Raw genomic sequence first — 25,375 nt, 5'->3', positions numbered from 1 at the left:
AATTTGGTCAACTGTAATTGCTGGCATTCAAAGAGTTTGTATTTAACATCGATAACATCTGCATTTGATTTGTAGACCTTGATACGTCATCACCAATGGACAGCAAGAAGCTGTAAACAACTCGATGGGACAATGAAATGCACAAATTGACGAAGAAATCATAGAAAACAACTCTGCTTTTTAAAATAATTTTGGAAAGCACACTATTTCTACAACATTTGCCACCTGTCACTCTATTTCGCGACTTTACTAAATGAGTCGGCACTTGGTAACATGTCGTTAGCTAACGCTTTAGCTGACATAAATTAGCAACCATATGCATAGTAGACGTAAGTTAGTAGGTAACATAGCTTTTAGGTTTTCGTAAACACTCAGCAAACAAAATGACAACTCTAACGAGGCAAGACCTTAATTTTGGACAAGGTACGTAAGTTAAACTAATGTCACTGACTTGAACCGTTTCAGCGTTAGCTATATGTTCATGGTAACTTTAGCTATTTAGCGTTATCTAATTTTGATAACCTTACAGCTAATTGTTGGTCGGACAACGTGACTGTTTTGCAGTGGTAGCTGACATTCTGTGTGAGTTCCTGGAGGTTGCCATTCATCTCATCCTGTATGTGCGTGAGGTCTACCCCTCCGGAATATTTCAGAAGAGGAAGAAATACAACGTACCTGTACAGGTAAAGGAGAATTGTTGCCACCAAAGTACTTTAGCCCTCAATGCAGGTCTGCCTAATTCTGGATACCTTATGGCTCTCTGTCTTTTGTGGCTTGTCTTTCTAGATGTCGTGTCATCCAGAGCTGAACCAGTACATCCAGGATACTCTTCACTGTGTAAAACCACTCATTGAGAAGGTGCATGGAGCTCGCATGTCATTTTAATATGTAGATATACCCCAATAATTAAACCCATTTTGAAGGCCATCCTTTTTGTTGGAATTGTGTCGGTTCTCCATAGCACTTTGTAACAGCAATTATTTTATCTAATGCTACTTATCCCACTCACACTGCTGGATGTTGGTGTGTCTCTGCGCCAGTGTAACCAAGACAAATTCAAGTACATTGGTTGTATGGGTGAAATAAATCAATAAATAATCAATAAATTATTCTTTCTCAGAATGATGCTGAGAAGGTGGTGGTGGTCATCATGGACAAAGAGCATCATCCAGTAGAGAGATTTGTCTTTGAGATCTCCCAGCCTCCACTGCTGTCCATCAGGTCTGTTTAGAGATAATTTTTCTGAGTTTATAAAGATCTTTTTTTAACGGAAAGTTAAAAAAAAGAAAAGAAGGAGGTTCTTTGATTTCTAGATTTGGCACATATTTCAAATCTAGCTGAGTGAGAGGACTCACAGGCTGAGATGAGGAGTCCTTAACCGTCAAATATCTATAGTGTCTCTAGACTCTAGTGAACAGAAGGCCACGCCCCCAAGGTTTACCATTTGCACTGCAACAGCTCTCTCCGCTCATTGAATGGCAGATTTCTTGAGTAAAGTATTTTGGTGAACCAGGATGGCTCGGGTATTAGGGTCCATGTAGCACAACAGCCACCACTTACAGTAAGCGTGTAGTTTATGAACGTTGTGTGAAGTAGGCAGCATGTTATTGACACAATTTGGAAACATATAAACAAACCATTGTTTTGATCTTTTAAATGATACTAAGGCTGAGGTTACACCTTTCGTATCATCTTCGTATTGTTTTCTTCTACGTATCGCCGCGTATCGCCGCGACGTCATGCGCCTCGAGTCACACTTTCGTTTTTTTTTCGTTTTTGTCAGCCAAGCACACTGATGTAGTACACTGCCAAAGCAGTAGGTGGCAGTAGGTGGCAAACATGAAGGCAATTTCAACCAATCAGAACGAATGTGCCAATACACTTCCTGGTGGAAGCTCCAGCAAAAGAAAATGTCAATAAGGCAGGCGCCTATGCCGCGCCACCATCTTGCTTTACTCAATGCAGCAATAATTTTTCAGCAAAGCCTAATAAAAGTGCAATAAACAAAACGGATACATTCACTGTGTGTTCTGCCTGTCATTTGTTGATGAAACAAAACTAACATCAACACAAGTGACCACCAAGAGCGGATAGTTTAGGCTAAGAAACGATCGGTAGCATTGTAGCATTGTTAGCTGCATGCTAACGTCAATGGAGTATGCCATTATAACAATATAGCATTGTGGCTAGAAGCTAACGTTAGCTCACGCTACTTAGCCAGCATCAAAACTGATGATATCGCAAGCTATCAGTAGTTAGATAACATTAGAGACAACGCTGTGTGTATTAAACAAAGGTGAATAGATGACTGGGCCATTTTGTTTAATGCTTCTTAAGTTGAAAGAGGAACTCTGAGCTAACAGGGTCTGAATCCTGATAGCTCACGTTAGCCAGCTGCTCATGCAATCGGTAATGCTAGCAGAATGAATGGATGTAAACTTTATTTAACATATTGCATATGGGTACAATACAATACGGCTCAATACAAACAATTGTTAAGGGAATGCAGACTGTTGTAGCTTGGACTGGGGTCCTTATAACAATAACTTGACAACACATGGTAGCTGAAGCTATTTGGGACACGGAGCTCTGTCCCAAACACACACACTGTACACAGGAAGGGCACGCAGATGGTATCTACTGCGCATGGGCGTTTTCGCAACAACGGCTAGCGTGCTGACTACACGCTGTTGTCGACTCGTTTTTTTTGCGCATCTCCAAACGCAAACACAATTTTGCGTTTCAGCCGTATCCACAAAAAAAACGCCAAAAAACGCGTTTCTGTGTAGATAGGACATGAAACGTCGTCAAAAACGTATAAAAAAACGCCAGGAATACACTAGTCTAACCATAGCCTAATACTACGGTTGCTGTATTCCAACACAAGTGTTGCTCCAGTCCTCGTTTGTTTCTTCGTTCACACACACATCTCATGAATCCAGCTGCATCACAAGGTAAACTGTCTACCTGTATGTCATATATCGTTAGCCTCATAGCATAATTGCCTAAGTCATTTTTCAAGACTTTCGGAAAAGAAGAAAAAACTAATTTTGGCAGAAGTCACACGAGTGAGTTAGGCAGAAAGGGATTCTTAAAATAACAAGGTTCTGATTGGCTGAGGACATAGCCACTAAGCCAGGGTGGTGCAGCAGTGTGAGGAGAGTAGAGTTGGGCAGAAATATCAATTTGGCCAAAAAATTACTTAGGCAATTATGCTATGAGGCTAACGATATGTTATGATGAATTGAAAATGGGGGACCCTGATGTAAACAGTCTTTATCTGGTCTGCATCCCCTTAACCCTTTAATCACCGTTGACGCTGAAACACGTCATTCCCGCCATGCTTATTCTGCCGATGACGCTGTACAGCGTCTTTGATATCAATATTTCAAAAATCTGTGATCGAAATCATATTTCTCCCCCGGAGACATTATATGTACTGGTGAGCCCCTGTCAACTCTCTAACGGTTCAAGAGCGCCATCTGGTGGCCGATCGGCAGATCGCCCAGGGAAGAAACGGGGAAGTGGAAGTTGGTGCTCATTTCAATTTGGTCCGATCACTCGCTATAGGTCCCGGGACTCGAGCTCGACACAATGGATATCGATCCGTTGCCAATAACTCGATAAACAACATGATTTGGACGTATATACTATTATACAACCTGGAAATGGATCGGGTATTTCTATATCCCATAATAGAAAAAATTCTGTTCCACGCTCATCTCCCAACGGCGAGAGGAAGCTACGGTGAGTTTCAGCGTTATTTTGTAATGTCTTCTATACTAACTGCTCCAATGATCATGTCACCCACACTAGATGAATGATATTACGTTGCCCACGGAATTATAAACGACCCCCCGCCCATCCGGTCAATATCAGATCATACGTAGTAACTTCTAGAACCACGTCCAGTTGACATTTTTTATCTCGCGCCGATTTCTATCAAACTGTATACAATCATCAATATAATGCATTTAGGGCTATAAATCACGTTCTGGAGAAAGCTGCAGAAAACGATAAAAACATACTTATACTTTAGACCGTATTTTAGTATGAATATGTGAATGAAAAAGTATAACGTTGCTACACCCTGAACAATAGATATAGGACTTTGAATGGGCCATGGTAATGTCAATTTAGCAATACAATTTAAAAAGTTATAGCCCTGCAAAGAAGGGGAACTTCTCCATGTTAAATAGGGCTGGCGAGGGATGGTAAATTATGAATTTAACCCCGGCAATCAAAGGGTTAACAATTGTGTGTATTGAGCTGTACTGTATTGTACCCATTCTGCAATCTGTTAATAAAATTGTCAAAACACACGCCTCAAGGGATTTCAGAACAGGACTTCTTTTTGCGCTAGATTTCTGTTTCTGTGGCAAAAACAACCACTTTTAGTGGACGTTACTTGGTAACCAAATAAAAATAAGAGGGAAATATTTTCACAGGACATTATGACCACTTGGAACCACGTTGGCCTGCCACGATAACACATTTTGCTGGGCGATTAATTGCCCCCGAAAATATCGCGATAAGCGATATTATTGCGACCGGTTAGAGAATTTTTTTTTTGGAGAAATTTATTTCCCAAAACTTTTATTTTGAAGCCCACCGCTCCGTCTTTTCCGGTGTTTAAGACTTATTTTGAAGCCCACCGACCGGACCGGAAGTATTGTTGTGATTATTTCAGGTACTTTTTGGGTACCAGAAAAGTCACGTGAAACACTGCAGACCACTGAATAGAGACGCGTCTCTAGGATTTCATAATCATTATGTTTGCAGCAGGCACAAGTGCAATAAACAAAGGATACAGTCACTGTGTATTCTGCCTCATTTATTGATTAAACAAAACCGACATCAACACAATTTGCCACCGAGCGGAGAGTTTAGTCTCGCAAAAAGATCGCTGACTTGTTAAGGCTTGTTGTTAGGTTAGGTGCTAATGTTGTGCTAGCGTTTTAGCATGGCTATCGTACATAGCGTGATCAATATAACTCGCTATTGATTGTTTGTATGAGTAACGTTAATGCTAGTAGAATAGACACAACGTGAGGTAATCACCATCCATTTTAAACCGGTTATTACCTAATGCTAACGTTAGCAAATAGACGCGACTGGTAACGTTACAGCTTGTTAGCCTAATGCTCGTTAACGTTAGCATAGACAGCCTAGCTAACGTTAACGCTTGTAGAATAGACAATGAGAGGTAACGTTAGCGTTAGCAGAATAGACACAACGAGGGTCTCGTTAATGTTGTTGTTGATTGATTGATTGATTGAAAACTGTGTTTACTCTGTTTGTATGAGTAACGTTAATGCTAGTAGAATAGACACAATGTGCTGTGCTCTGTAGTAAAGCCAGCGGCCCGCCTCCCAACACGGACAGTGACTGACAAGGGGCACTGGGTCCGCCTCATTAAAACAAACGCGCAAATAGCAATTAATCGCGCCCGTCAAAATCATTGCATTCATTTTAATTATCGCGGCAATTAATCGATTTATTGCTTATCGCGGCAGGCCTTAAGTAAAAAAAGAAAATAACTTGTTAAGTCTCCTACCGCTCTTATTTATTATTATTAGAATATATAAATATATATTATAAATGTATTCTTAAAAGAAAAACAAATGGACTGTGATATATATACAGTTATCGTCCAAAATTAGAAATATACCGTGATATACATTTTAGGCCATACTTTTAGCCAAAAAAAAAAGCTATAATTCAATCACTGCATTTATGCAGAGGAAAGAAACATGCAGACCAGTATGACTAAGGTCGCTTTCACACGGGCTGTTTGGTCCGGACTATCCGACCAGAATTCGATAGTCTGGTTTTTCGGGTTTGTGTGAATGCGCGTCGAACTCGGTCCGCGGACCAAACACGCGAACTCTGGTCCGCCTGAAAACGTAGGTCTCGGTTCGCTTCATCGGACCAAACGCGGACCAAACGTAGGAAGTCACCTGATAAACCATCTATTATTACCGCGCCGCGGCATTCACTGCAAAACAAGCACACTGCATCTATCTATCTATCTACTGTGCATCTTGGGGTAGAAGGAAGAAAAAAAAAACAGCTGTTATTAATATTACAGCGGCGCGGCATTCACTGCAAAACAAGCACACTGCATCTATCTATCTATCTATCTACTGTGCATCTTGGGGTAGAAGGAAGAAAAAAGACACAGCTGTTATTATTATTAATATTACCGCGGCGCGGCATTCACTGCAAAACAAGCACACTGTGTAAACATGTCTCGTGGACAGACTTGGGGGGCAGAAGACCAAATAAAACAGCTGCTTGTGGGGAATGTGGGCACTCACAAAAACAACGAGGTGTACAAGTTGTTTAGCGAGAGGATGGCGGTAATGGGAATTATAATCGAACGATGGATCAATGCCACGTCTCTGCTACTATCACGCTTCACGCAGTTTGTGTTGACGCGCATTTCACTTCCTGAAAGGGAGGGATCTTCACTCTCCATTGTGTCCAATAGACGAGCGCCCATTTCGACCGCGTGACATTGTTCAGAAAGTTCGGTGCGCCTGACAAATTGCTATGTGAACGCAGGCGAACCAAATGAAGAATGCAACAATGTTGCAACTTCACCACCAGAACCGCACAGAGTCCACCAAAACTATATGTGAAAGCGACCTAAGTGAACCTGTGGTTTTGGCGTTGCAGCGCTGACACGCTGCTGACCCACGTGGAACAGCTGCTGAGGGCGGTCATCCTGAAGATCAGCGTGTGTGACGCCGTCCTGAACAACAATCCACCAGGTGAGGTCACTGAAGCACATTAGTGAAACCAGATGAACATTAGTGATACCAGGTGAGCATCACAGGTTCTTCTGCCCATTTGTGATTGGCTGCAATGCAAGCCAATAAATGGGTGTTACAAAACACAGCCAAATGCCTAATGATTGTTTCCTATTTGTACTCATAATAATAGCAAATACAACAGACAATGAACTTGTTAACTATAAGCATTTTATCCCTGCTTGGATATGGTAATATGTCAATTATTTAATAAATTCATATTCACATTTAAATGGTACATTTATATAGCGCTTTTATCCAAAGGTCTTTACAATTTTGGTGCAAGGTGCCAACCTGCTCATCGGGAGCAATCGGGGGTTAAGTGTCTTGCTCAAAGGACACTTCGACACGCTGCCCGGGAGGAGCGGGAATCAAACCCTCCAATTACCAGACGACCACTCTACTTGCTGAGCCCCCATTTCATTAGAATTTGCCTAATTTCAGCCCTTCATAATCTAATGGTTTTCTTAACACTTTGAGTGCCAGCCACGAGAAAACTCGTTAGTTCATGCCATACGTTGAGTGCCAATGACGAGAAATCTATATATCTAATTAGCGATTTCCATGAATTTTTCATCAATCTAGCCTCCCGTTACCATTGGGACTGGCTTTGAGCTCGAACAGGGAAAATACCGCCCCCTCTCGTCTCCCGGATGGTAATGTACCCTTTGGATTGGACTGAATGAAAATGCATGGGGAAAAGAAAATACGGAATCCACATTTTACTTGTCAGGCATGTAACCCGAGCCGATTGCAGTCATTGTGGTCCCTCAGAACAGCGTGGAATATGTGTTTCGAGCACCCAGCATTGGATCAATAAACGCGATCGATATCTGGAATGGCGATCAGGAATTGGAATAATCTTTTTGGAGAACATCTGATCTGAGGTAAGGAATCTATTTGACCAGTCTTGGGGTAATCAGAGTTTTTTTTCTTCACATATCAACGTGTCCCCTATATGTGTGTGTGTGTGTGTGTGTGCTGATCAGGAAATAGATAATCGATTTTTCAGCCCGCTTCTCTAGCGCAGGGGTTCCCAAACTTTTCAGGCCAGGGCCCAGAAAATAAGGCGTCAGAGAGCCGCGGCCCAATGCACATCGTCTGGCCTTTTTTTTTTTTTTTTTTGCCATGCGACCGATTTTTTCTGCCAAATATCACTTCAATCCTATTAAGTTAGTTCAAGTTAGTTATTCATTTATATGTGCTATTTATGAGAGGGCTAACTTGTTGCAAAATAATAATGATAATAATAATAGCCTCATTAAAATACTATTGTTGCTTCGGTTGTTTTTAGCGTTTTATGTGCATAATCTGTTATTTAGTTTGAAATGTTCGTTGAAATAAGTAGATTTTTCGTTTTTATTTATTTAAGTTAATATAAAACCATATAGTCACATTTTAGAATACAATAGAATAGAATTTTAGAATACAACTAGAAACACTGTCCTGGCCTGCTTCTAAGTTCAGTGGCCAGACAAAAAAAATAAAAATAATTTTTTTTTTTTTTTTTTTTTAAATCATCTCGCGGCCCACCCGTGGCTGCTCGCGGCCCACCTTTGGGTCGCGACCCCGACTTTGGGAACCACTGCTCTAGCGTGCATAAGTACACAATAGGCCGGAAAATGACAGTTTTTTGTGTATTCCACTAAAGGGCGTTTATCGCAGAATCTTTTTTATTTTCTGGACATTTCCAAAAACTAGCGTTTTTCAAAATGGTATAAACGGAAATGTACAGATGAAAAAAAACAATCCGTTTCGTACATGTTGACTGCAAGCAAGTCATTGATAAGCGACGGGCGTATTAGACCCACAATTTAAGATGTAGTTTATGCGTTCACAAATGTGCTCGCCCTCCCATTGACTACAGCGCTGGCACTCAAGCGCTAAATCATGCGCCCCCTGCTGGCACTTAAAGTGTTAAGGACTGTTGACAGCCCTAATAACATCCTCTGCATATAGTAGATGTCTTTAAGACCCCTTAACTCATTCAGCGCCACCGCTTAATTCACGAGATTAAGTCAATGGGGGGACTGAGAGATTTGCGAGTCCTTAAAATATATCTTAAGTATAGCTATGGGTCTAATACACGATTATCAGTTTGTTGCATCCAGTCAACATGTACAAAACGGATTGTTTTTTCATCTGTACATTTCCGTTTTATAGCCTTTTGAATATGAGTAACTTTGGGTGCCTCGGAGTAATTCCAGAGAAAGACGAATAATAGCATTTTATTGGAATACACTAAACACGTTGTAATTTTTTCACCTGATTATCGTATCTTCCTCAAATCAATGCTAGATTATCAGTATTATCCGTCCTCGTGCATACATGAAAAGAGCATTGGACTGCGGGGCTCCGCCACAGCCTCCTCAACACACACACACAGCCGCGATCGCCGTAGAAAGACGGATCAACGATCAAATTTATATAGTGTTCTTACCTTGTATCTGATGTAATGCAAAAGAAGGAATCCAATTATCTCATCGCCAAGTACTGGGGGTGGAGGTCCGTGCCACGTTCAACAGCATTGCATATTGAGGGGGGGGGGGGCGGGGAAGCCTCGGGGAAGCCTCGCAGATGCATCGGTGTATCTGCCTACCTCGCCTGAGTATTTAAACCACGCCCGCACGGCTTGGATTGTCCCAGAAAAGAAACTAGACCATTCCCAATGGGGTGCAATACCAACTGGAAGGCGTTGGCGGCGGTATTTGCCCTTTTGCGAGCTCAGACCCATTCCCAACGATAACATCAGGCTGGATGGATTAAAATGAATGGATATTGCAAATAAAATAAATAACGATTAAAACCTGACTATACTCGGGTCTGGCACTCAAGCGATGGCGATTTAACCCAACTATCATCGTGACTGGCACTGAATGAGTTAAAGGCCCACTTGCAGGTTAAACCCTACTCTTCAATTATGGGTAGTTTAGGGCGGCTAGGTGGCGCAGTGGGCAAGGCGCTCGCCACCAACGCAGGATATGCTGGGTTCGAGCCCAGCTCTCGGCTCTTGTATACTAATACAATTGGCAGTATTAGGGGGGTGGGAAACTGGTGGGTGGGGATCGGACGTTGTGGACAGCGACTCCTACAGGTCGGTTGGTGCGCCTGCGCAGTAGAATCAGGAAGCAACGAGGGCAGCGTGAGCCTCCCACACGTTACTCCTCGCCGCTGAGAGATCGCGCTGTGCAGGTGAAAAGATGCGACTGCTGCCTCCTCGAGTACCGGAGGGGACACGTGATGCAAGGCTTCGTCCACATTGCAGCCGGCTTGTAGGAGGCATGGCTTAACAACGTTCGAGACAGGGGAGGGTAGAATTGGACAATACGAAATTGGGGAAGGGAGAAAAATAGAAAAATGTGGAGAAAAAAGTAGATAAAAAAAATTATGGGTAGTTTTTCATCATTGGTATCTAATTTCATTATAATTTCTTTTCCATTTGACGCCGGAAATTCCACTCGGAAAGGGTTAAAAATGTCCATGCACGAATAACATGTATGGAGCCAATCAAAAAGCTTATCAGACTAAGTAACTTTCCCCTACCTCTCATCCACTACAATGGAGTTTGACGAGTGCAGAAAGCCATTTCCTTGATCCAAATGGACGCCTTACAAGACGAAAATGGGTTTAATCATCGGAGAGACTTTGATGGACCAGCTACCACTGCATTTTTGGTTGAAACAAGGTAGTTATAAGGGTTTTAATGTCGTAAAAAAAGAACTACATTTACCACTAGGCAGCCTGTTGTTCAGTACAGCAGCGCTATTGGCTGTCGCCTTATCCCCGTCACGGGTCATAGTACCAAGCTGGCTAGCTAACGTTAACGTTACCATTATGTCTACTGTCGTGAACCATTTTAAATCGGGGCATGTAGAAGAGTTTCGGGAACGAGTAAAATGTGCAGGTCCTCTTCTCAGACCTGTGGGGCACTGCACGCATCATGCCGGCTAGCAAGCTACACGTCACGGCATGTTGATACGATAGTAGCACTAGCCCCTTTCATGACCGTGATGCACTTGGTCAAGAAACGGGCTACCACGATAGCTAACTAACGTTAACGTTACAAGCTCAAACACCTTATAACTACTACTACTGTCGTGTCCATAAGTTCCCTGGCAGAATACTTTGTTTGTGAGGACAAAGGTATACAAAGAGGAGAGAACCATTTTAAATCGGGGCATGTTAGGAGTTTCGAGAATGCTGGCTAGCTAACTTAGCTACTAACGTTATATACACTATGTATAACGACACAATGATTTACATTAGTATTTACAAATATGGTAACGTGGTTGTGGCTTTTACAAATAGTAGTTAGCTTTAGAGATAAATGGCTATGATCATGGATCACTAGTGTTAGGTGAAACAGATACTAGATCCTCGGCTAGTAGTAACAAGAAGGCGCTTTGCTTCCTGCCACTACCTGCCTGTGATTCTCAGCGCCCCCCTGCTGCCCTGTACCTTGTGTGACGTCATCATTTCGATGACACACGCACGCTATGAAACATGGATTAAAATATGCACGTGCGTGGTGATTGTGGTTGGGCGGACAAAATGTTTGATAAAAACGCTAAAACTGGGTCAATTTCGATCATTATTTTTTCCCTCTTCATGAAAGTCACCGTTGGCCTAGTCCACATTGTTTATTTAACAAAAATACAACATGCAAGTGTGCCTTTAAGCCCGGGCGGTCCGGTACAAGATTGATATCATGCCATAAATAGATGAATACAGAACGTATTATTAATTAATGTTGCGTTTCTTTTTCAAATGTAGCCAAGAGTAAAGACCCTAACCCTATCAAAACAGCAGTCAAAGTGTATATTTTCAGCACTGTTTGTTTACCAATGATTTTAAGTGTTATTAGTGAAATATGAGCTTATAAAAATCAGTTTCAAGCTGGCATAAGTGTGTAGTCCTATGAACGAGGAGATACAGGGCTTTCGAATTTCATAAAACGACCCTTCCCAGCTCACGCCAGCCCCTGTCAATCATCTGACTTCCAGCTTTTTTATGTTATTTTCGGGATCATATTTCACAGGTCAAACAAACCTGAACGTTATTGCCATAAAATAGAATGTAGTTCGTTTCTTTACCTGTGAACGTCTAGCAAAAAACATGTTTCAATCTGATGAAAAATTATTATAAAAAAGTAACTGTACTAGTAGATTTCATTCACGGTTCTTGCTGCCCTGTCAGGGGCGCCTGGTGGTACTAAATCCAGATTGAACTCTGCCATTGGAAAGGGGAGATTTGGCCAGATCCATAGATGTGTGACTTGGTCATAATAAGGTCATTTATATGCCTGGTATTCTGTATTCATATTTCAAGTTAGCAAAATCCAGTACTGTATGGCTAAATTCAGTACTGTATCTACAAAACACCCTGTAAATGATCTGCCCTTAGTTTTGTTTGTACATGTGATCTCAAGAAGGTGCTGAATGAATTTTTCACGTCTGGTCAATGTTGGCATGGTGTTATTCACCGTTAACACATTCGGGGCCATTTGGGGCCGTCTAATATCACTCTAGACGGCCAGCATTTCAAAACAGACTTGCATAGTTTGTGAGGCTGTTTGTAGAGCTAAATCTATACTTTATAGCAGGGGTGGCCAACCCGCGGCTCACGAGCCGCATGCGGCTCTTTGCCCGTCAATGTGCGGCTCTTCCATCCATAAGGACGTAGAATAAACATTTACAATTTTTTTTTAAATTGTTATTTGCATGTTCTTGGTATCTGAATCTAGGGACATATATGGATCAGTGTCAGAAATAATGTGTCTGTTACTAGGCTTGAGTAAATTGTAATGAACCAAAGGAGAATATCAATTCTATTTAAATTTTTTTTTATCTTTGACTGTGAATAACACCATGCTAAAATTGACCAGACCTGAAAAATCTAAGCAAATGAATAAAGGGAAGATGATTAAACAGAAGGTTTTGTAGATACAGTACTGAATTCTGCCATCTTTTTTATAATGTAAATTTCTCCACCATTTTTCATCATATTGCAACACCGTTTTTTGCAAGACGTTCACAGAAAGGTAGAGAAACTAACTGCGTTCTGTTTTATGGCAATAACGTTCAGGTTTGTGGGAGATAATCCCAAAAAATAAGAAATAAAAAAGTAAATCCAGAAGTCAGATGATTGACAGGGGCTGGTGTGAGCTGGGTAGGGTAGTTTTTTGAAATTTGAAAGCCCTGAGTCTCTTCCTTCAAAAGACTACACTCACTTTTGGATGTGCCACTTCCTCCTGTCAATATGCGCCGGTTTCCAACTCAATTCTCCACTTAAACAACCTGAAAGTAGGCACTTCCGGCTGACTTCCGGTTGCCAATGGTACTTCCTGTCCCATCCAAATACATTGGTTTTAGCTACTATTCTCCCCTTATTTAAACAACTTTGTCGTCACAGAGAGGCAATGAAACGTTTGTATTATTATAGTATAGAATGTATTTAATAAGCAAACGTTTGTCAGCAGGGTTTTTGGGCTGTATTTCATGTAAAAACGTTTACTGTTAGTTTCCTTGCTCAGCCAGCATTAGCCTTCATTAGCTAACAGAAGCTAGTGGTTAAACAGGCCGGATTAGCTTTGAGCTAACTATCTTTCCCGACCCATGTATTCATTCCATTCTAAACATAACGTTAGTTTACAAAACATGACCTGTCTATATAACGTTGAGGAACAAATTATAAGTGTGTGGGTGTGTGTTTTGGTGAACATTGGACTGCAAACAGAAAATGCATCACAGTTACAGACAGTAGCTACTGTTAGCTGCACTCAGGCTGGCTGCACTCAGGCGGCGCGATCAGCCTGTTGGACAAGGAATGAAGATCTCCAGCGAACACTTCATTGCCTCGGATTATGTTGTTGGGGGTGGAAGGTTTGTCCAGAAGACCACTAATCAGCTGAAGCCTGATGCGGTTCCCTCGGTCTTCGACAGACAGACCGGCGCAGGCTCCCGGGAGCGATGGCTAGCTAGTTAGCACCAGCCGAGGACCGGCGTTAGCTGCCGGGAGCGATGGCTAGCTAGTTAGCACCAGCCGGGGACCGGGAGCGATGGCTAGCTAGTTAGCACCAGCCGAGGACCGGCGTTAGCTGTCGGGAGCGATGGCTAGCTAGTTAGCACCAGCCGGGGACCGGCGTCAGCTCCCGGGAGCGATGGCTAGCTAGTTAGCACCAGCCGGGGACTGGCGTCAGCTCCCGGGAGCGATGGCTAGCTAGTTAGCACCAGCCGGGGACCGGGAGCGATGGCTAGCTAGTTAGCACCAGCCGGGGACTGGCGTCAGCTCCCGGGAGCGATGGCTAGCTAGTTAGCACCAGTCGGGGACCGGCGTCAGCTGCCGGGAGCGATGGCTAGCTAGTTAGCACCAGCCGGGGACTAGCGTCAGCTCCCGGGAGCGATGGCTAGCTAGTTAGCACCAGCCGGGGACCGGCGTCAGCTCCCGGGAGCGATGGCTAACTAGTTAGCACCAGCCGGGGACTGGCGTCAGCTCCCGGGAGCGATGGCTAGCTAGTTAGCACCAGCCGGGGACCGGGAGCGATGGCTAGCTAGTTAGCACCAGTCGGGGACCGGCATCAGCTGCCGGGAGCGATGGCTAGCTAGTTAGCACCAGCCGGGGACCAACCGTCCAATGTTCACCAAAACACACACCCACACACTTATAATTTGTTCCTCAACGTTATATAGACGTGTCATGTTTTGTAAACTAACGTTATGTTTAGAATGGAATGAATACATGGGTCGGGAAAGATAGTTAGCTCAAAGCTAATCCGTCCTGTTTAACCACTAGCTTCTGTTAGCTAATGAAGGCTAATGCTGGCTGAGCAAGGAAACTAACAGTAAACGTTTTTACATGAAATACAGCCCAAAAACCCTGCTGACAAACGTTTGCTTATTAAATACATTCTATACTATAATAATACAAACGTTTCATTGCCTCTCTGTGACGACAAAGTTGTTTAAATAAGGGGAGAAAAGTAGCTAAAACCAATGTATTTGGATGGGACAGGAAGTACCATTGGCAACCGGAAGTCAGCCGGAAGTGCCTACTTTCAGGTTGTGCAAGTGGAGAATGCCCTGAGATTTCTATAATCTTATATTTCACTAATAACAGTTAAAATAATTGGTAAACAAATGTAATGCTGAAAATATACACTTTTACTGTACATCTCGGGTTTAAGAGGTTAACCCTGTGAGGCCCAAATTAAAAAGACATTAGCAACTTCAGAGGCCAGAGGGTGGGACATATAAACACATTTACTATCGAATAGCATTTTGAGGCTGAACAACAGGACCAATTGACTATACATAAAAAACATGCTTAAAGGGGAACTATCTTATAAATGGCCTTTTTCAGTGTTTACCATTGTTTCTTAGCTATGTGGACTTATATTAATAGGATCTATGTCTCTAATTTTCATATTGGCGCATTCTTCCAATTCTCCTCTAACAATATTCACCCTCACTGAACTGAGTCATCTGAAAATGTGCATATCTGTGATGTCAGAGATTTCTCAGCTGCATAATAATGTGGCAGTTGATGTGGCAGTTGGCACCAGGCCACACAGTGGTTGGAGCCCAGCCTCAAAACGGCTTAAGATCTTGAGGTAGAAAAATGCGGTTTTTGAGTACTTGAATAGAAATACAAAACAATGCATTAAAAAAAAAAAAAAAAAAAACCTAGGTGTTCCATAGACTCACAGGAATTGTGTAAAAGTGCCCAAATAGTGAAAGAAATAGTAAAATAGTTCCCCTTTAACATTTTTTTAAATAAACATTCTTTTTTTAAATGGCTAAAAGTGATTTAGTAATTTTGCAACCGTGGGTCTCACAGGGTACTTTTAACCGTGAGGCCCAAATAAAAAAGACACTAGCAACTTCAGAGGCCAGAGGGTGAGCCCTATAAACGCATGAAGGGTGCTGTGACTGAAAAAAAAGGTTGAGAAATGCTGGTATATGGTGTGGCTCTTTGTGGTACCACAGTAATTTTTGTGGCTCTTAGTCTCTGACTGGTTGGCCACCCCTGCTTTATAGTATTGCTATCTGTCCATTCTCATGGTCAATTGAGACCATAAACCGTCCCTTCAAAATGGCTTAAAGAAATAATTTTCTCATCAATACGTTCTCATTTATAAGCGTTATATGGGATTTGGACTAGTATATTTCCTGGAAGGCGAGATATAAGGCGGTAAGCTAGTAACGTTAAATCAAATGGCATTTCGGCTATAGGGAAGCTAGAGTTAAAAATCAAACTGCATATTATGATCGATATGATGGTCCACGGCACCATGAATGCATGAAAGGGGGGCGGGGGACGTTGTTTCTGATTATTGATTACCAATAACGGCATTAGCCTCATTCGCTGACCGGGTGGATGGCTATCAAAGCAAGGCCCGACCAAGCTGAAATTGACGTCAAATCGATTTTACCTGTGACCGGTTGGACTGCAAAAAGGATTTCCCAGTTATCGGTCGCCATCTGGTAGATCGATGTGTCCATTGGCTGATCATATATTCCTTTACTGCACACTGAAATCCGCGTCCCAAAACGTATTCCGTGCTACATGCTACAGGCATAGCTTCAGGTTAGCAGAAAACTACATTGAAGATCCAGAAAAAAACAAGACAACTTCTGCCACAGGGAACACTGCATTATCGAGACAGCGCCCCTACGACGATCTGGCCGGTAATGCACTTTTTCGAATTCAAAGAGTAGGGTACTTCTGCAGTGCCGCTCTGTGACATTGAGTAGGTTATTAAAATGGAATAAAAGCCAAAACAACCTTGCCACGGACATGTCCGTGGCTGGCCCTTTAAGCATGGCACCGAAACACGGACATCTCCGTGGCTGGGCGCCAATGTGTTAAAGATGAAAAACAAAGAATAAAAAAACTATCCTTATATTCTCTCATATTCTCCTTTGGTTCATTACAATTTACTCAAGCCTAGTAACAGACACAATATTCCTGACACTGGGAATATATTCCCTGAGATCATAGATGTCCCTACATACCAAGAACATGCAAATGGGCCTTGTAAAAGTGGAGCAATCTTCCATTTACTTAGGTATGTATTTTTAGGCAAATTATTTGAAAATATGGCTAGGGCTTAAGAGGTTAACCCCGGCCAAGTTAGACTTTTGTCAAATTGATGGCGATGCTTTGCGAAGGGTAGCGCCGCTAGTGCCCAGAGCCAAGGAGCCTACCGACGAGGCCTATATGCAGCTGGCCAAAAATGTCATGTAATGTTTTAACACTATGGCGACCGGCGCCCCGCGGCGATTTAGGCCTCGGAGGACAGAGGATTGTAAACAAACCGATGTACTTTCTAAGGGCTTTATATATCATTTATAGTATTGCTATCTGTCCATTCTCAGTCACTTGAGTGCATAAACCGTGCCTTCATAATGGCTTAAAGAAAATAAAAATCCATTGGTTGGTTGTCATTTTATAGCGTCGTGAATATAAGGTATATCGCGCTTTTTGTCTAGGCTTTTCTGCAGGAGGCTGCAAAAAAGGCAAAATGTTGGCGCCGTTATATCAAACGCCATTTCTGCTGTATATATACGAATGAAATAAAACAAACTGCGTAGCATCCGGACTATTACAGAGCATCTATGGATGAAATGGGGGCGGCGGGGAACGCCGATCAGTATTATTGATTAGCAATAGAGTGTGCGTTCCGGTAGCCAATGTCGGTAGTCTATCACGTTAGGTTATAAAACGATGTCCAATCCAGCTGTAATTTGGGGTAATATTATCCTACCGTCAGGCCATGTGATCGCCGGCAGCATTTCCTCACCAGTCATCGGATTCTGGTAGATCGATATGCACATTGGCTAATCATAAATCCCATTATTCCACGCTGAAAAAAACGTTCGGCAAGCTGATCCAAGATGGAGGGTCTTCTTTTGGAATCAAGGATCTATGATCCGCCCACAGGACTGTAAAAGCATTTTTTTTTTAAATCCCATCAATGATACTGCAGTGGAGCGATGGCGCCCCTAAGCGGATCTGGCCGGTACTGCATGTTTTGAAAATCAAATGTGTGGAAAGATCCTGCTAGTGGATCGGGTAATTAATAAGCGTTATAAATATGGAATAAAACAATAACAACTCGTCACGAGTATACTCGTGGCTCTGGACCACAACGCATGGAATCGAAACACGATTATACTCGTGAACGGACGCCATAGTGTTAATGACGACATGTAGGTATGATGGTCTAGCGCAGGGGTTCCCAAACTTTTCAGGCCGGGACCCAGAAAATAAGGCGTCAGAGAGCCGCGGCCCAATGCACATCGTCAGGCTTTTTTTTTTTTTTTTTTTTTTTTTGCCATGCGACCGATTTTTTAAGCCAAATATCACTTCAATCCTATTAAGTTAGTTCAAGTTAGTTATTCATTTATATGTGCTATTTATGAGAGGGCTAACTTGTTGCAAAATAATAATGATAATAATAATAGCCTCATTAAAATACTATTGTTGCTTCGGTTGTTTTCAGCGTTTTATGTGCATAATCTGTTATTTAGTTTGAAATGTTCGTTGAAATAAGTAGATTTTTCGTTTTTGTTTATTTATTAAGTTAATATAAAACCATATAGTCACATTTTAGAATACAATAGAATAGAATTTTAGAATACAACTAGAAACACTGTCCTGGCCTGCTTCTAAGTTCAGTGGCCTGACACATTTTTTTTTTTTTTTTTTTGGAAATCATCTCGCGGCCCTCCTGTGGCTGCTCGTGGCCCACCTTTGGGTCGCGACCCCGACTTTGGGAACCACTGGTCTAGCGGACTCGGATAAAGGAGCCCACGCAGAGGTCTTAATACGGCAAAGATCCAACTTTTGTATTTTGTGAGCATAACCGTTAAACAAGAGCTGCAAGCCCTTCTTCATTATTTTTCTTGGAAGTTTTTCACAATGTTGGGAAGAGATCCACTCCGAGAAGTAGGGCATTTCGTTTTTGGCACTGAAAGTGTTAACATTAAGTGAAAATTTACTGAAAATCCCAATATATCAGCATTTTCTGAGACGGACACCAACGATCATTCGACAACACTTGGATCACATTTCTTCCTCGTTCTGATGTTTGATCTGAACAACAGCTGAACCTCTTCACCATGTCTGCATGCTTTTATGCATAGAGTTGCTGCCACATGATTGGCTGATTAGATATTTGTATTAACCCTAACTCTTATAAAGTGGCTACTGAATGTATATCTTAGCACGTTTTAACTGTCGCATCACATAAATAAACCACGAGTAAGGAAGCCAACTCAATTCAGCTGTTATAGCAGCTGTATAAGAAACTCGTTGTGAACGAGCTGAAAACCCTGACGTCCTAGAAAGGTTATTGCAGTTACGTATGTGTCCCAGTAGGGGGCTGACGCCACACAGAGAAACGTCTCTGGTGATGCACAGTTAGGGCTTGTGTCCATAGCGGATGTTTTATGAGTTGTCAGCTTCTTTCTGTCATTAATTTCTATGCTACAGACGCGCTCCTTTTCCCAGCGCTGCGCCTCGCGTTTATGCGGTCTCGGTGGCAGCGTTTTTGGGCGGAGCGCTCCCAGCGCATAAAGTTGAAACTAGTTCAACTTTTGGAAAGGAGCGCGCTCATCAAGGTAATCAACATCGAGGAAGTGGCGGAGCCGCGCGACTCATGCTCTGAGCTTATTTTTTTTGCTTTTCAAAGCGGTCCGCCTTGAAAAAAACTTCCGCTATGGACACAAGCCCTAACATATGACCTACTTTTCCTCCCTAGGCTGTTCGTTCACAGTACTGGTTCACACCAGAGAGGCTGCTACACGCAACATGGAGAAAGTTCAGGTCATTAAGGTGAGACCCTTGAAATCACGATTTCAAACATACACATTCTAACTGCCATTCTACTATTATTAGTATGTTCTACTGCCATTCTACTATTATTATTTATTTTTTTGTTAAGGGGTGCAGATACAGTAGATGCATTTCATCAAATAATAATTTCCTAATTTCATCAGAACATCACAAGATGGGCGGCTAGGTGGCGCAGTGGGCAAGGCGCTCACCACCAATGCAGGAGATGCTGGGTTCGAGCCCAGCTCTCTGCGCTGGTCGTTCATACTAATACAATTGGCAGTATTAGGGGGTGGGAAGCTGGTGGGTGGGGATTGGACATTGTGGACAGCGACTCCTACAGGTCGGTTGGTGCGCCTGCGCAGTAGAATCAGGAAGCGACGGGGGCGGCGTGTCCCTCCCACGCAGACCCTCGCCGCTGAGAGATCGCGCTGTGCAGGTGAAAAGATGCGACGGCTGCCTCCTCGAGTACCGGAGGGGACACGTGATGAAAGGCTTCGTCCACATTGCAGCCGGCTTGTGGGAGGCATGGCCTACCAACTTTCGAGACAGGGGAGGGTAGAATTGGACAATATACGAAATTGGGGAAGGGAGAAAAATAGAAAATGGGGAGAAAAAGTAGATAGAAAAATACATGAAATCATATTGCTACATTCCTGTAAGTATCCCACCCATCACCCCTGCTCCCCAATGCCATGCCATCCTGAATACCCCCCAGGCTTACATAAATAACAAAATAAGAAAACTATACCTAACAGCAGACCACCCAAACACCAACCACCATTATGAACCTTTTTCCCAAAAGAATAATCATATTTACTAAAGTAATGTTATATTCCTTTAAATCGCCCAAAAATACAATCTGTATATCAATATAATAACTGATATTGCAATTCAATAACCAGTTTTGCACACCATTCCAAAAACAGACTACATAAGGACGGTACCAAAAAAGGTGTGATACATCTTCTGTTTCTTCCACACAGAATCTCTACATTCATCTGTCCGTTCAATGCCCCAGATCTTTAACATCCTCCTTGTTGCCAAAGTTCTGTACAGTATTTTCAGCTGGAAGGCTTGCATATAGGTGTCTATAGTTATTTTATATATATTATTGTATATCAAATGCCAAGGAAGTGGTACATCAAGAAGTTGTTCCCATTTTTACTGTATCTTATACGGTTGATGAAATATACCTTTTGGTTTTAGATAAAAACTGTAGATTTCCTTATTTATTTGTCTTTTTGGACCAGTTATTATTAAAAAAAAATTATCCTTTTTCTATTTTTCTCCCATCCCAATTTCGGAAAGGCAATTCTCCCCTCCCCTGTCTTGAACGTTGCTAGACTATACCTCCCACTGGTCGGCTGTAGTGAGGATAGAAGCCTTGCATCACGTGTCCCCTCCGGTACACGAGGAGGCAGCCTGTCGCATCTTTTCACCAGACAGCGCGGACTCTGTGGCGAGGAGTAACGCGTGGTATCGACTTCCACCCGCTACCTCTGTCAATTGAGATAGTATGACGACTGGCCCAAGCCGCAGGCAATGCTGACACCGGGATTCGAGACCGGAGTCTCTTGCATTGGTGACGAGCGCAATCTCCGCTACGCCTCCCAGCCGCCTACCAGTTATTATTCTTAATATAGGGTCTGCAAACCATTCGTTTATTAAATACCTTGACGCTTTTCCATTTCCCTGGCAGGGATGCGAGCAGTTGATTGTAGCTCTGTATTGAAACAACCTGTCCAAACACTTTGGTAATTTGATCATATGCCATTATCCTACCGTCTCCATATAAAATATCATTAACAAAAATAATTATTTTCTCAAACATCTGTTTGCTAAATAATGGTTTATTTCCCCTTAACACTTTGGTTGCCACTTGTTAACATGGTAAAACGTGGTTGAATGCCAGCACCCACTTCAATGATAGCGTTGTGAATGTATAATCGCTGTCTTAAATTATGGCTATGTGTCTAATCTGCCCGTCGTTTATCAATGACTTGTTTGCAGTCAACATTGTCGAAACGGATTGTTTTTTTAATCGGTTCATTTCCGTTTTATAGCATTTTGAAAAGCCCTCGTTTTTCAGGAAAATATATAGATTCCGTGATAAACGGCATTTACTGGAATATTCTGGCATACACAAAAAACTTTGTCATTTTTCGGCCTATTTATGAATCTTTTTCAAATAAACGCTAGATTATCGATAGTATATGTGTACTTATGCACGCTATATAAGCGATCTGAAAAATATATTCTCATTTCCTGATCAGTGCGCACACACACACACACACACACACATGGGGCACACGCTGATATATAGGTCAAAACAGATCCGATTACCGCAAGACTGGTAAAATAAATTGCTTACCTCAGATCAGATGTTCTCCAAAAAGATTATTCCAATTCCTGATCGCCATTCCAAATATCGATCGCGTTTATTGATTCACCGTTGGGTACTGTAAATATGTATTCCACATTGTTTTGCGGCTCTGCGATCACTTGGATCCTTCAGTTGGCTTGACGGAAAAGTAAAATGAGGAAACTGGCCCCGCCCCCTTCATCAGTCTAATCCAATGGGGTGCAGTTACACAGGGAGAGACGATAGGGGGCGGTATTTTCCCAATGGAGCTCAGAGAGAGTCTGCAGCACTAGCGTGAGGCTCGATTGATGAAATATGAATTCAAATCGCAAAAAATACGACAAACAAACGCTATATAGCATTTCTGGCATTCAACTGGCGGCATGAACTAACGACAACGCGTCCGTGGAACTCAAAGTGTTAATATACGTATATATATTTAAACCATACGATCTGTTGAGCTATCTGATCTACTTCGTCTGGAGGGTGATACTGGAATTGTAGCCAACTTTGTATAGATTCACTTAAAAATGGTGACAGTTCAAAGTCCATTTGTTTTCTAAACCATTGAAAGTGGATAGTATCAAGCTGCAAAAAGGCCATCCTTAAACAGGGGGTAAGCGCTTTTAAGTAGCTTACTACAGAACCAACCGGGGTTCGAACAGAACTTCCCAATTAGTGATGATTTCAGATAGATTTAATAGTTGTACACCTCCAAGTTCATATTCATTGTAAAGGTAAGCTTGTTTAATTTGATCTGGCTTTCCATTCCATATAAAGTCAAATATTTTCTGATAATATAGTTTAAAAAAAGAATTCGCCAGTACTAGGTAAGGACACTGTGATTGTATACTTATGTGCAAATAATTGATTAAAATTGTTTTACCATATATGGTTAAGTAGTATCTTATCTAGTTTTGATAAGTCTCCTTTGATAATGTATTGCTCGTCAGATTCGTTGGAATATGGATTCCCAGCAAAGCCACGTCCCCATTAGTCCACTTTATTGGCAGACTACAGGGCAGTGTAAAAGCAGTGTTTTTTAAGGACCCAATCCGCAATATAGTGCACTTGTCATCATTTGGATTCAAACCAGACAAATTGGCAAAAAGATCCAAATCTTGTATAACGTTTTTTTAACGAGTCTAGACATGGAGAGATGGGGAATAATGCATCATCCACATACATAGATACTCTTGCTCCTAGATCATTGATATCCAATCCTTCTATTTCACCGTTTAATCTTACCTTAATTGCTAACATTTCTTTAGCTATTATAAACAAATATGGTGATAGGGGACACTCCTGTTTCACACCCCTTGATAACTTAAAAAAAACTGGAAAAATTACCATTCTATTATTATTATTATGTTCAACTCTATTATTATTACTATTTCTATTATCTGTCTGTAGCTCTCTTCCCCCCCCCCCCTCATGCTGCTATGACACCTGGATTTGACACTGGATTAATAAAGGAACTCTTGCCATAAAGTTTATGTCCTGGTGCAGTGTTTGCTAATATCAATACTTTAATTAATCTTGGGCCGAAGCCGTTCCCTAGCAATTTAAATACAGTGGAACCATGCATTTGTATTGTGTCATCATCATACAATGCTGTATAGTATGACATATTTTTGATATACCAAGTTAAATTGATCAATCAAATCTACAAGATATCCATTGTAATTGGTATGTTATATAGTAGACTGTACTGTAAAACACAACTCACTGAGTGTGTGCATGTGTGTATATATATATACACCCCTACAGGATTTCCCATGGATCGTGGCTGATGAGCAGGAAGTCCACATGCAAGAGCCTAGACTGATACCACTGAAGACCATGACGTCTGACATAGTAAAAGTAAGCACAGTATCCGCATTTCAATTGTGGAAGAATCTACAGCCCCCCACCCCTCAAGAGCCACAAAAGGTCCAGACAAACGGCACTCCCACAGTGTGTTTCTGGTGGCCACAATTAGAGAAGTCCTCCTAGCCAAGCTCATTGACCTACATGTATTTTGATCCAAGAACTGTCCACACGCATGGTTGATTGATCCAGTTCCACCATAATATGGTTTATTGGAAAAGGTGCCCAACACTTGGCCTTTTTGTTGTTGTTGTTGTTGTTGTTCATCTAAAAATGAAAGTCTAGAAAGGCATGTTATTTCAAAATGAAAAATGTGCTGGAAGATTGCTTCTAAGTCTGTTCCGTTAATGTTTCTTTGTACAGATGCAGCTGTATGTGGAAGAGCGAGCCCAGAAAACATAGTACCTACCTCGGCATTCAGGAAGGAGATCCCAGGGAGCTGCTATACTGTGAAGAACACACAAATTATGCTTGCCAACGAGATTTCCCCAATCTTGACATGTCAGACCGATAGAAGGCTACAAGCTACATATCCCACTGGGTCTAAGACCAACCCCATTGGCTTGTAACAAGGAGGGCCTCCCAGCTACAATAGTTATTGATAAAGTCACTTTGACTTAACATGGTGGTGTGCCGGGGGATGTAATCGCAAAGTATAGGAGGAAAAAGCCAGTTTATGTACTAACAGCTCTATGCCCTTTTGCATTGAACTCAACTTTTTTAAATAAAAGCCACCGTATGCTAAAGCTAGTTAAATGTCTGGTAACGACAACACTTTTAAACCCTGTAGACGTGTTTTCCCTTTAAATGAAGCTATTTTCTATAGGGTATTAGCTAACAGGCTGAGTTCATTCATAGCCAGCCTGGACCAAGCCTTTCATGAATCTGATATGGCCGTAGGGTTTCCCTACACTTACTCAGCAGAACTCCCAATTGCTGAACAATTCTGCCCCCCTGCTGGAAATAATATGAAGACAACGAGAAGTTGTCATCTGGCTTTACTGCTTAGCCCAAACAAATGCATATAAGACAGTTGATGCATACTGTGTAACAAGAATACAAATAAGAAACATTTAATCCACAGCAAGTACTGGAACTGACCGTGGGAATAAGACCATAAGCAAATACAGCCCCCCTGCCCCGATACCCAGATATGTATAGGAGAAACACTGCTAAAGATGACTGGAGTTAAAACACCCAGAGAGAGAGTTTCTGCTAGAGACGAGAGGGGCTATCCAAGGACAATTGACATAGGGAATGTTTGTAAATTATTTCAGTTATGCTCCGTCTGTGTATTCAATTGTCTTGTAAATGTTCCATGCACTGTAAGGCAAGTTTGTTTACAATATGTATATTATTTAATCTACATCATTTCATGGTACTGTAATTAACACAAAACAAGAATTCAATGTCCCCGATGGCATCAGTGGTGGCCATATTTCAACTAATTTACAATAACTGTCAAATTAAATGAATGTGCAAAATTGTG

General features: G+C 42.0%; 1 protein-coding gene across 1 annotated transcript; it reads left to right on the top strand.

The window, feature by feature from the left end:
• Nucleotides 1-96: 96 nt before the first annotated feature.
• On the top strand, nucleotides 97-25,375 carry mad2l2 (mitotic arrest deficient 2 like 2). Its single transcript, XM_084332785.1, has 8 exons — nucleotides 97-423; nucleotides 565-683; nucleotides 787-858; nucleotides 1,121-1,221; nucleotides 6,682-6,776; nucleotides 19,579-19,652; nucleotides 23,788-23,880; nucleotides 24,250-25,375. Exons 1-8 carry the CDS (start codon nucleotides 384-386, stop codon nucleotides 24,286-24,288), a joined length of 633 nt encoding a protein of 210 aa, XP_084188911.1. The 5' UTR covers nucleotides 97-383; the 3' UTR covers nucleotides 24,289-25,375.

This window comes from Notolepis coatsorum, assembly GCF_963971535.1.
Source record: "Notolepis coatsorum genome assembly, chromosome: 17".
Taxonomy (NCBI): Eukaryota; Metazoa; Chordata; class Actinopteri; order Aulopiformes; family Paralepididae; genus Notolepis; species Notolepis coatsorum.
Note: the sequence above shows the minus strand (reverse complement) of the source record. Positions and strands in the feature narration are given on the sequence as shown.

What these genes read in the sequence shown, in the direction of transcription:
- mad2l2 (XM_084332785.1), top strand. Translation starts at nt 384, where the DNA reads ATGACAACTCTAACGAGGCAAGACCTTAATTTTGGACAAG. An exon ending in AGAAAGTTCAGGTCATTAAG is followed by an intron (nt 19,653 to 23,787) that starts GTGAGACCCTTG and finishes ACACCCCTACAG; the next exon opens with GATTTCCCATGGATCGTGGC. An exon ending in TGACGTCTGACATAGTAAAA is followed by an intron (nt 23,881 to 24,249) that starts GTAAGCACAGTA and finishes TTCTTTGTACAG; the next exon opens with ATGCAGCTGTATGTGGAAGA.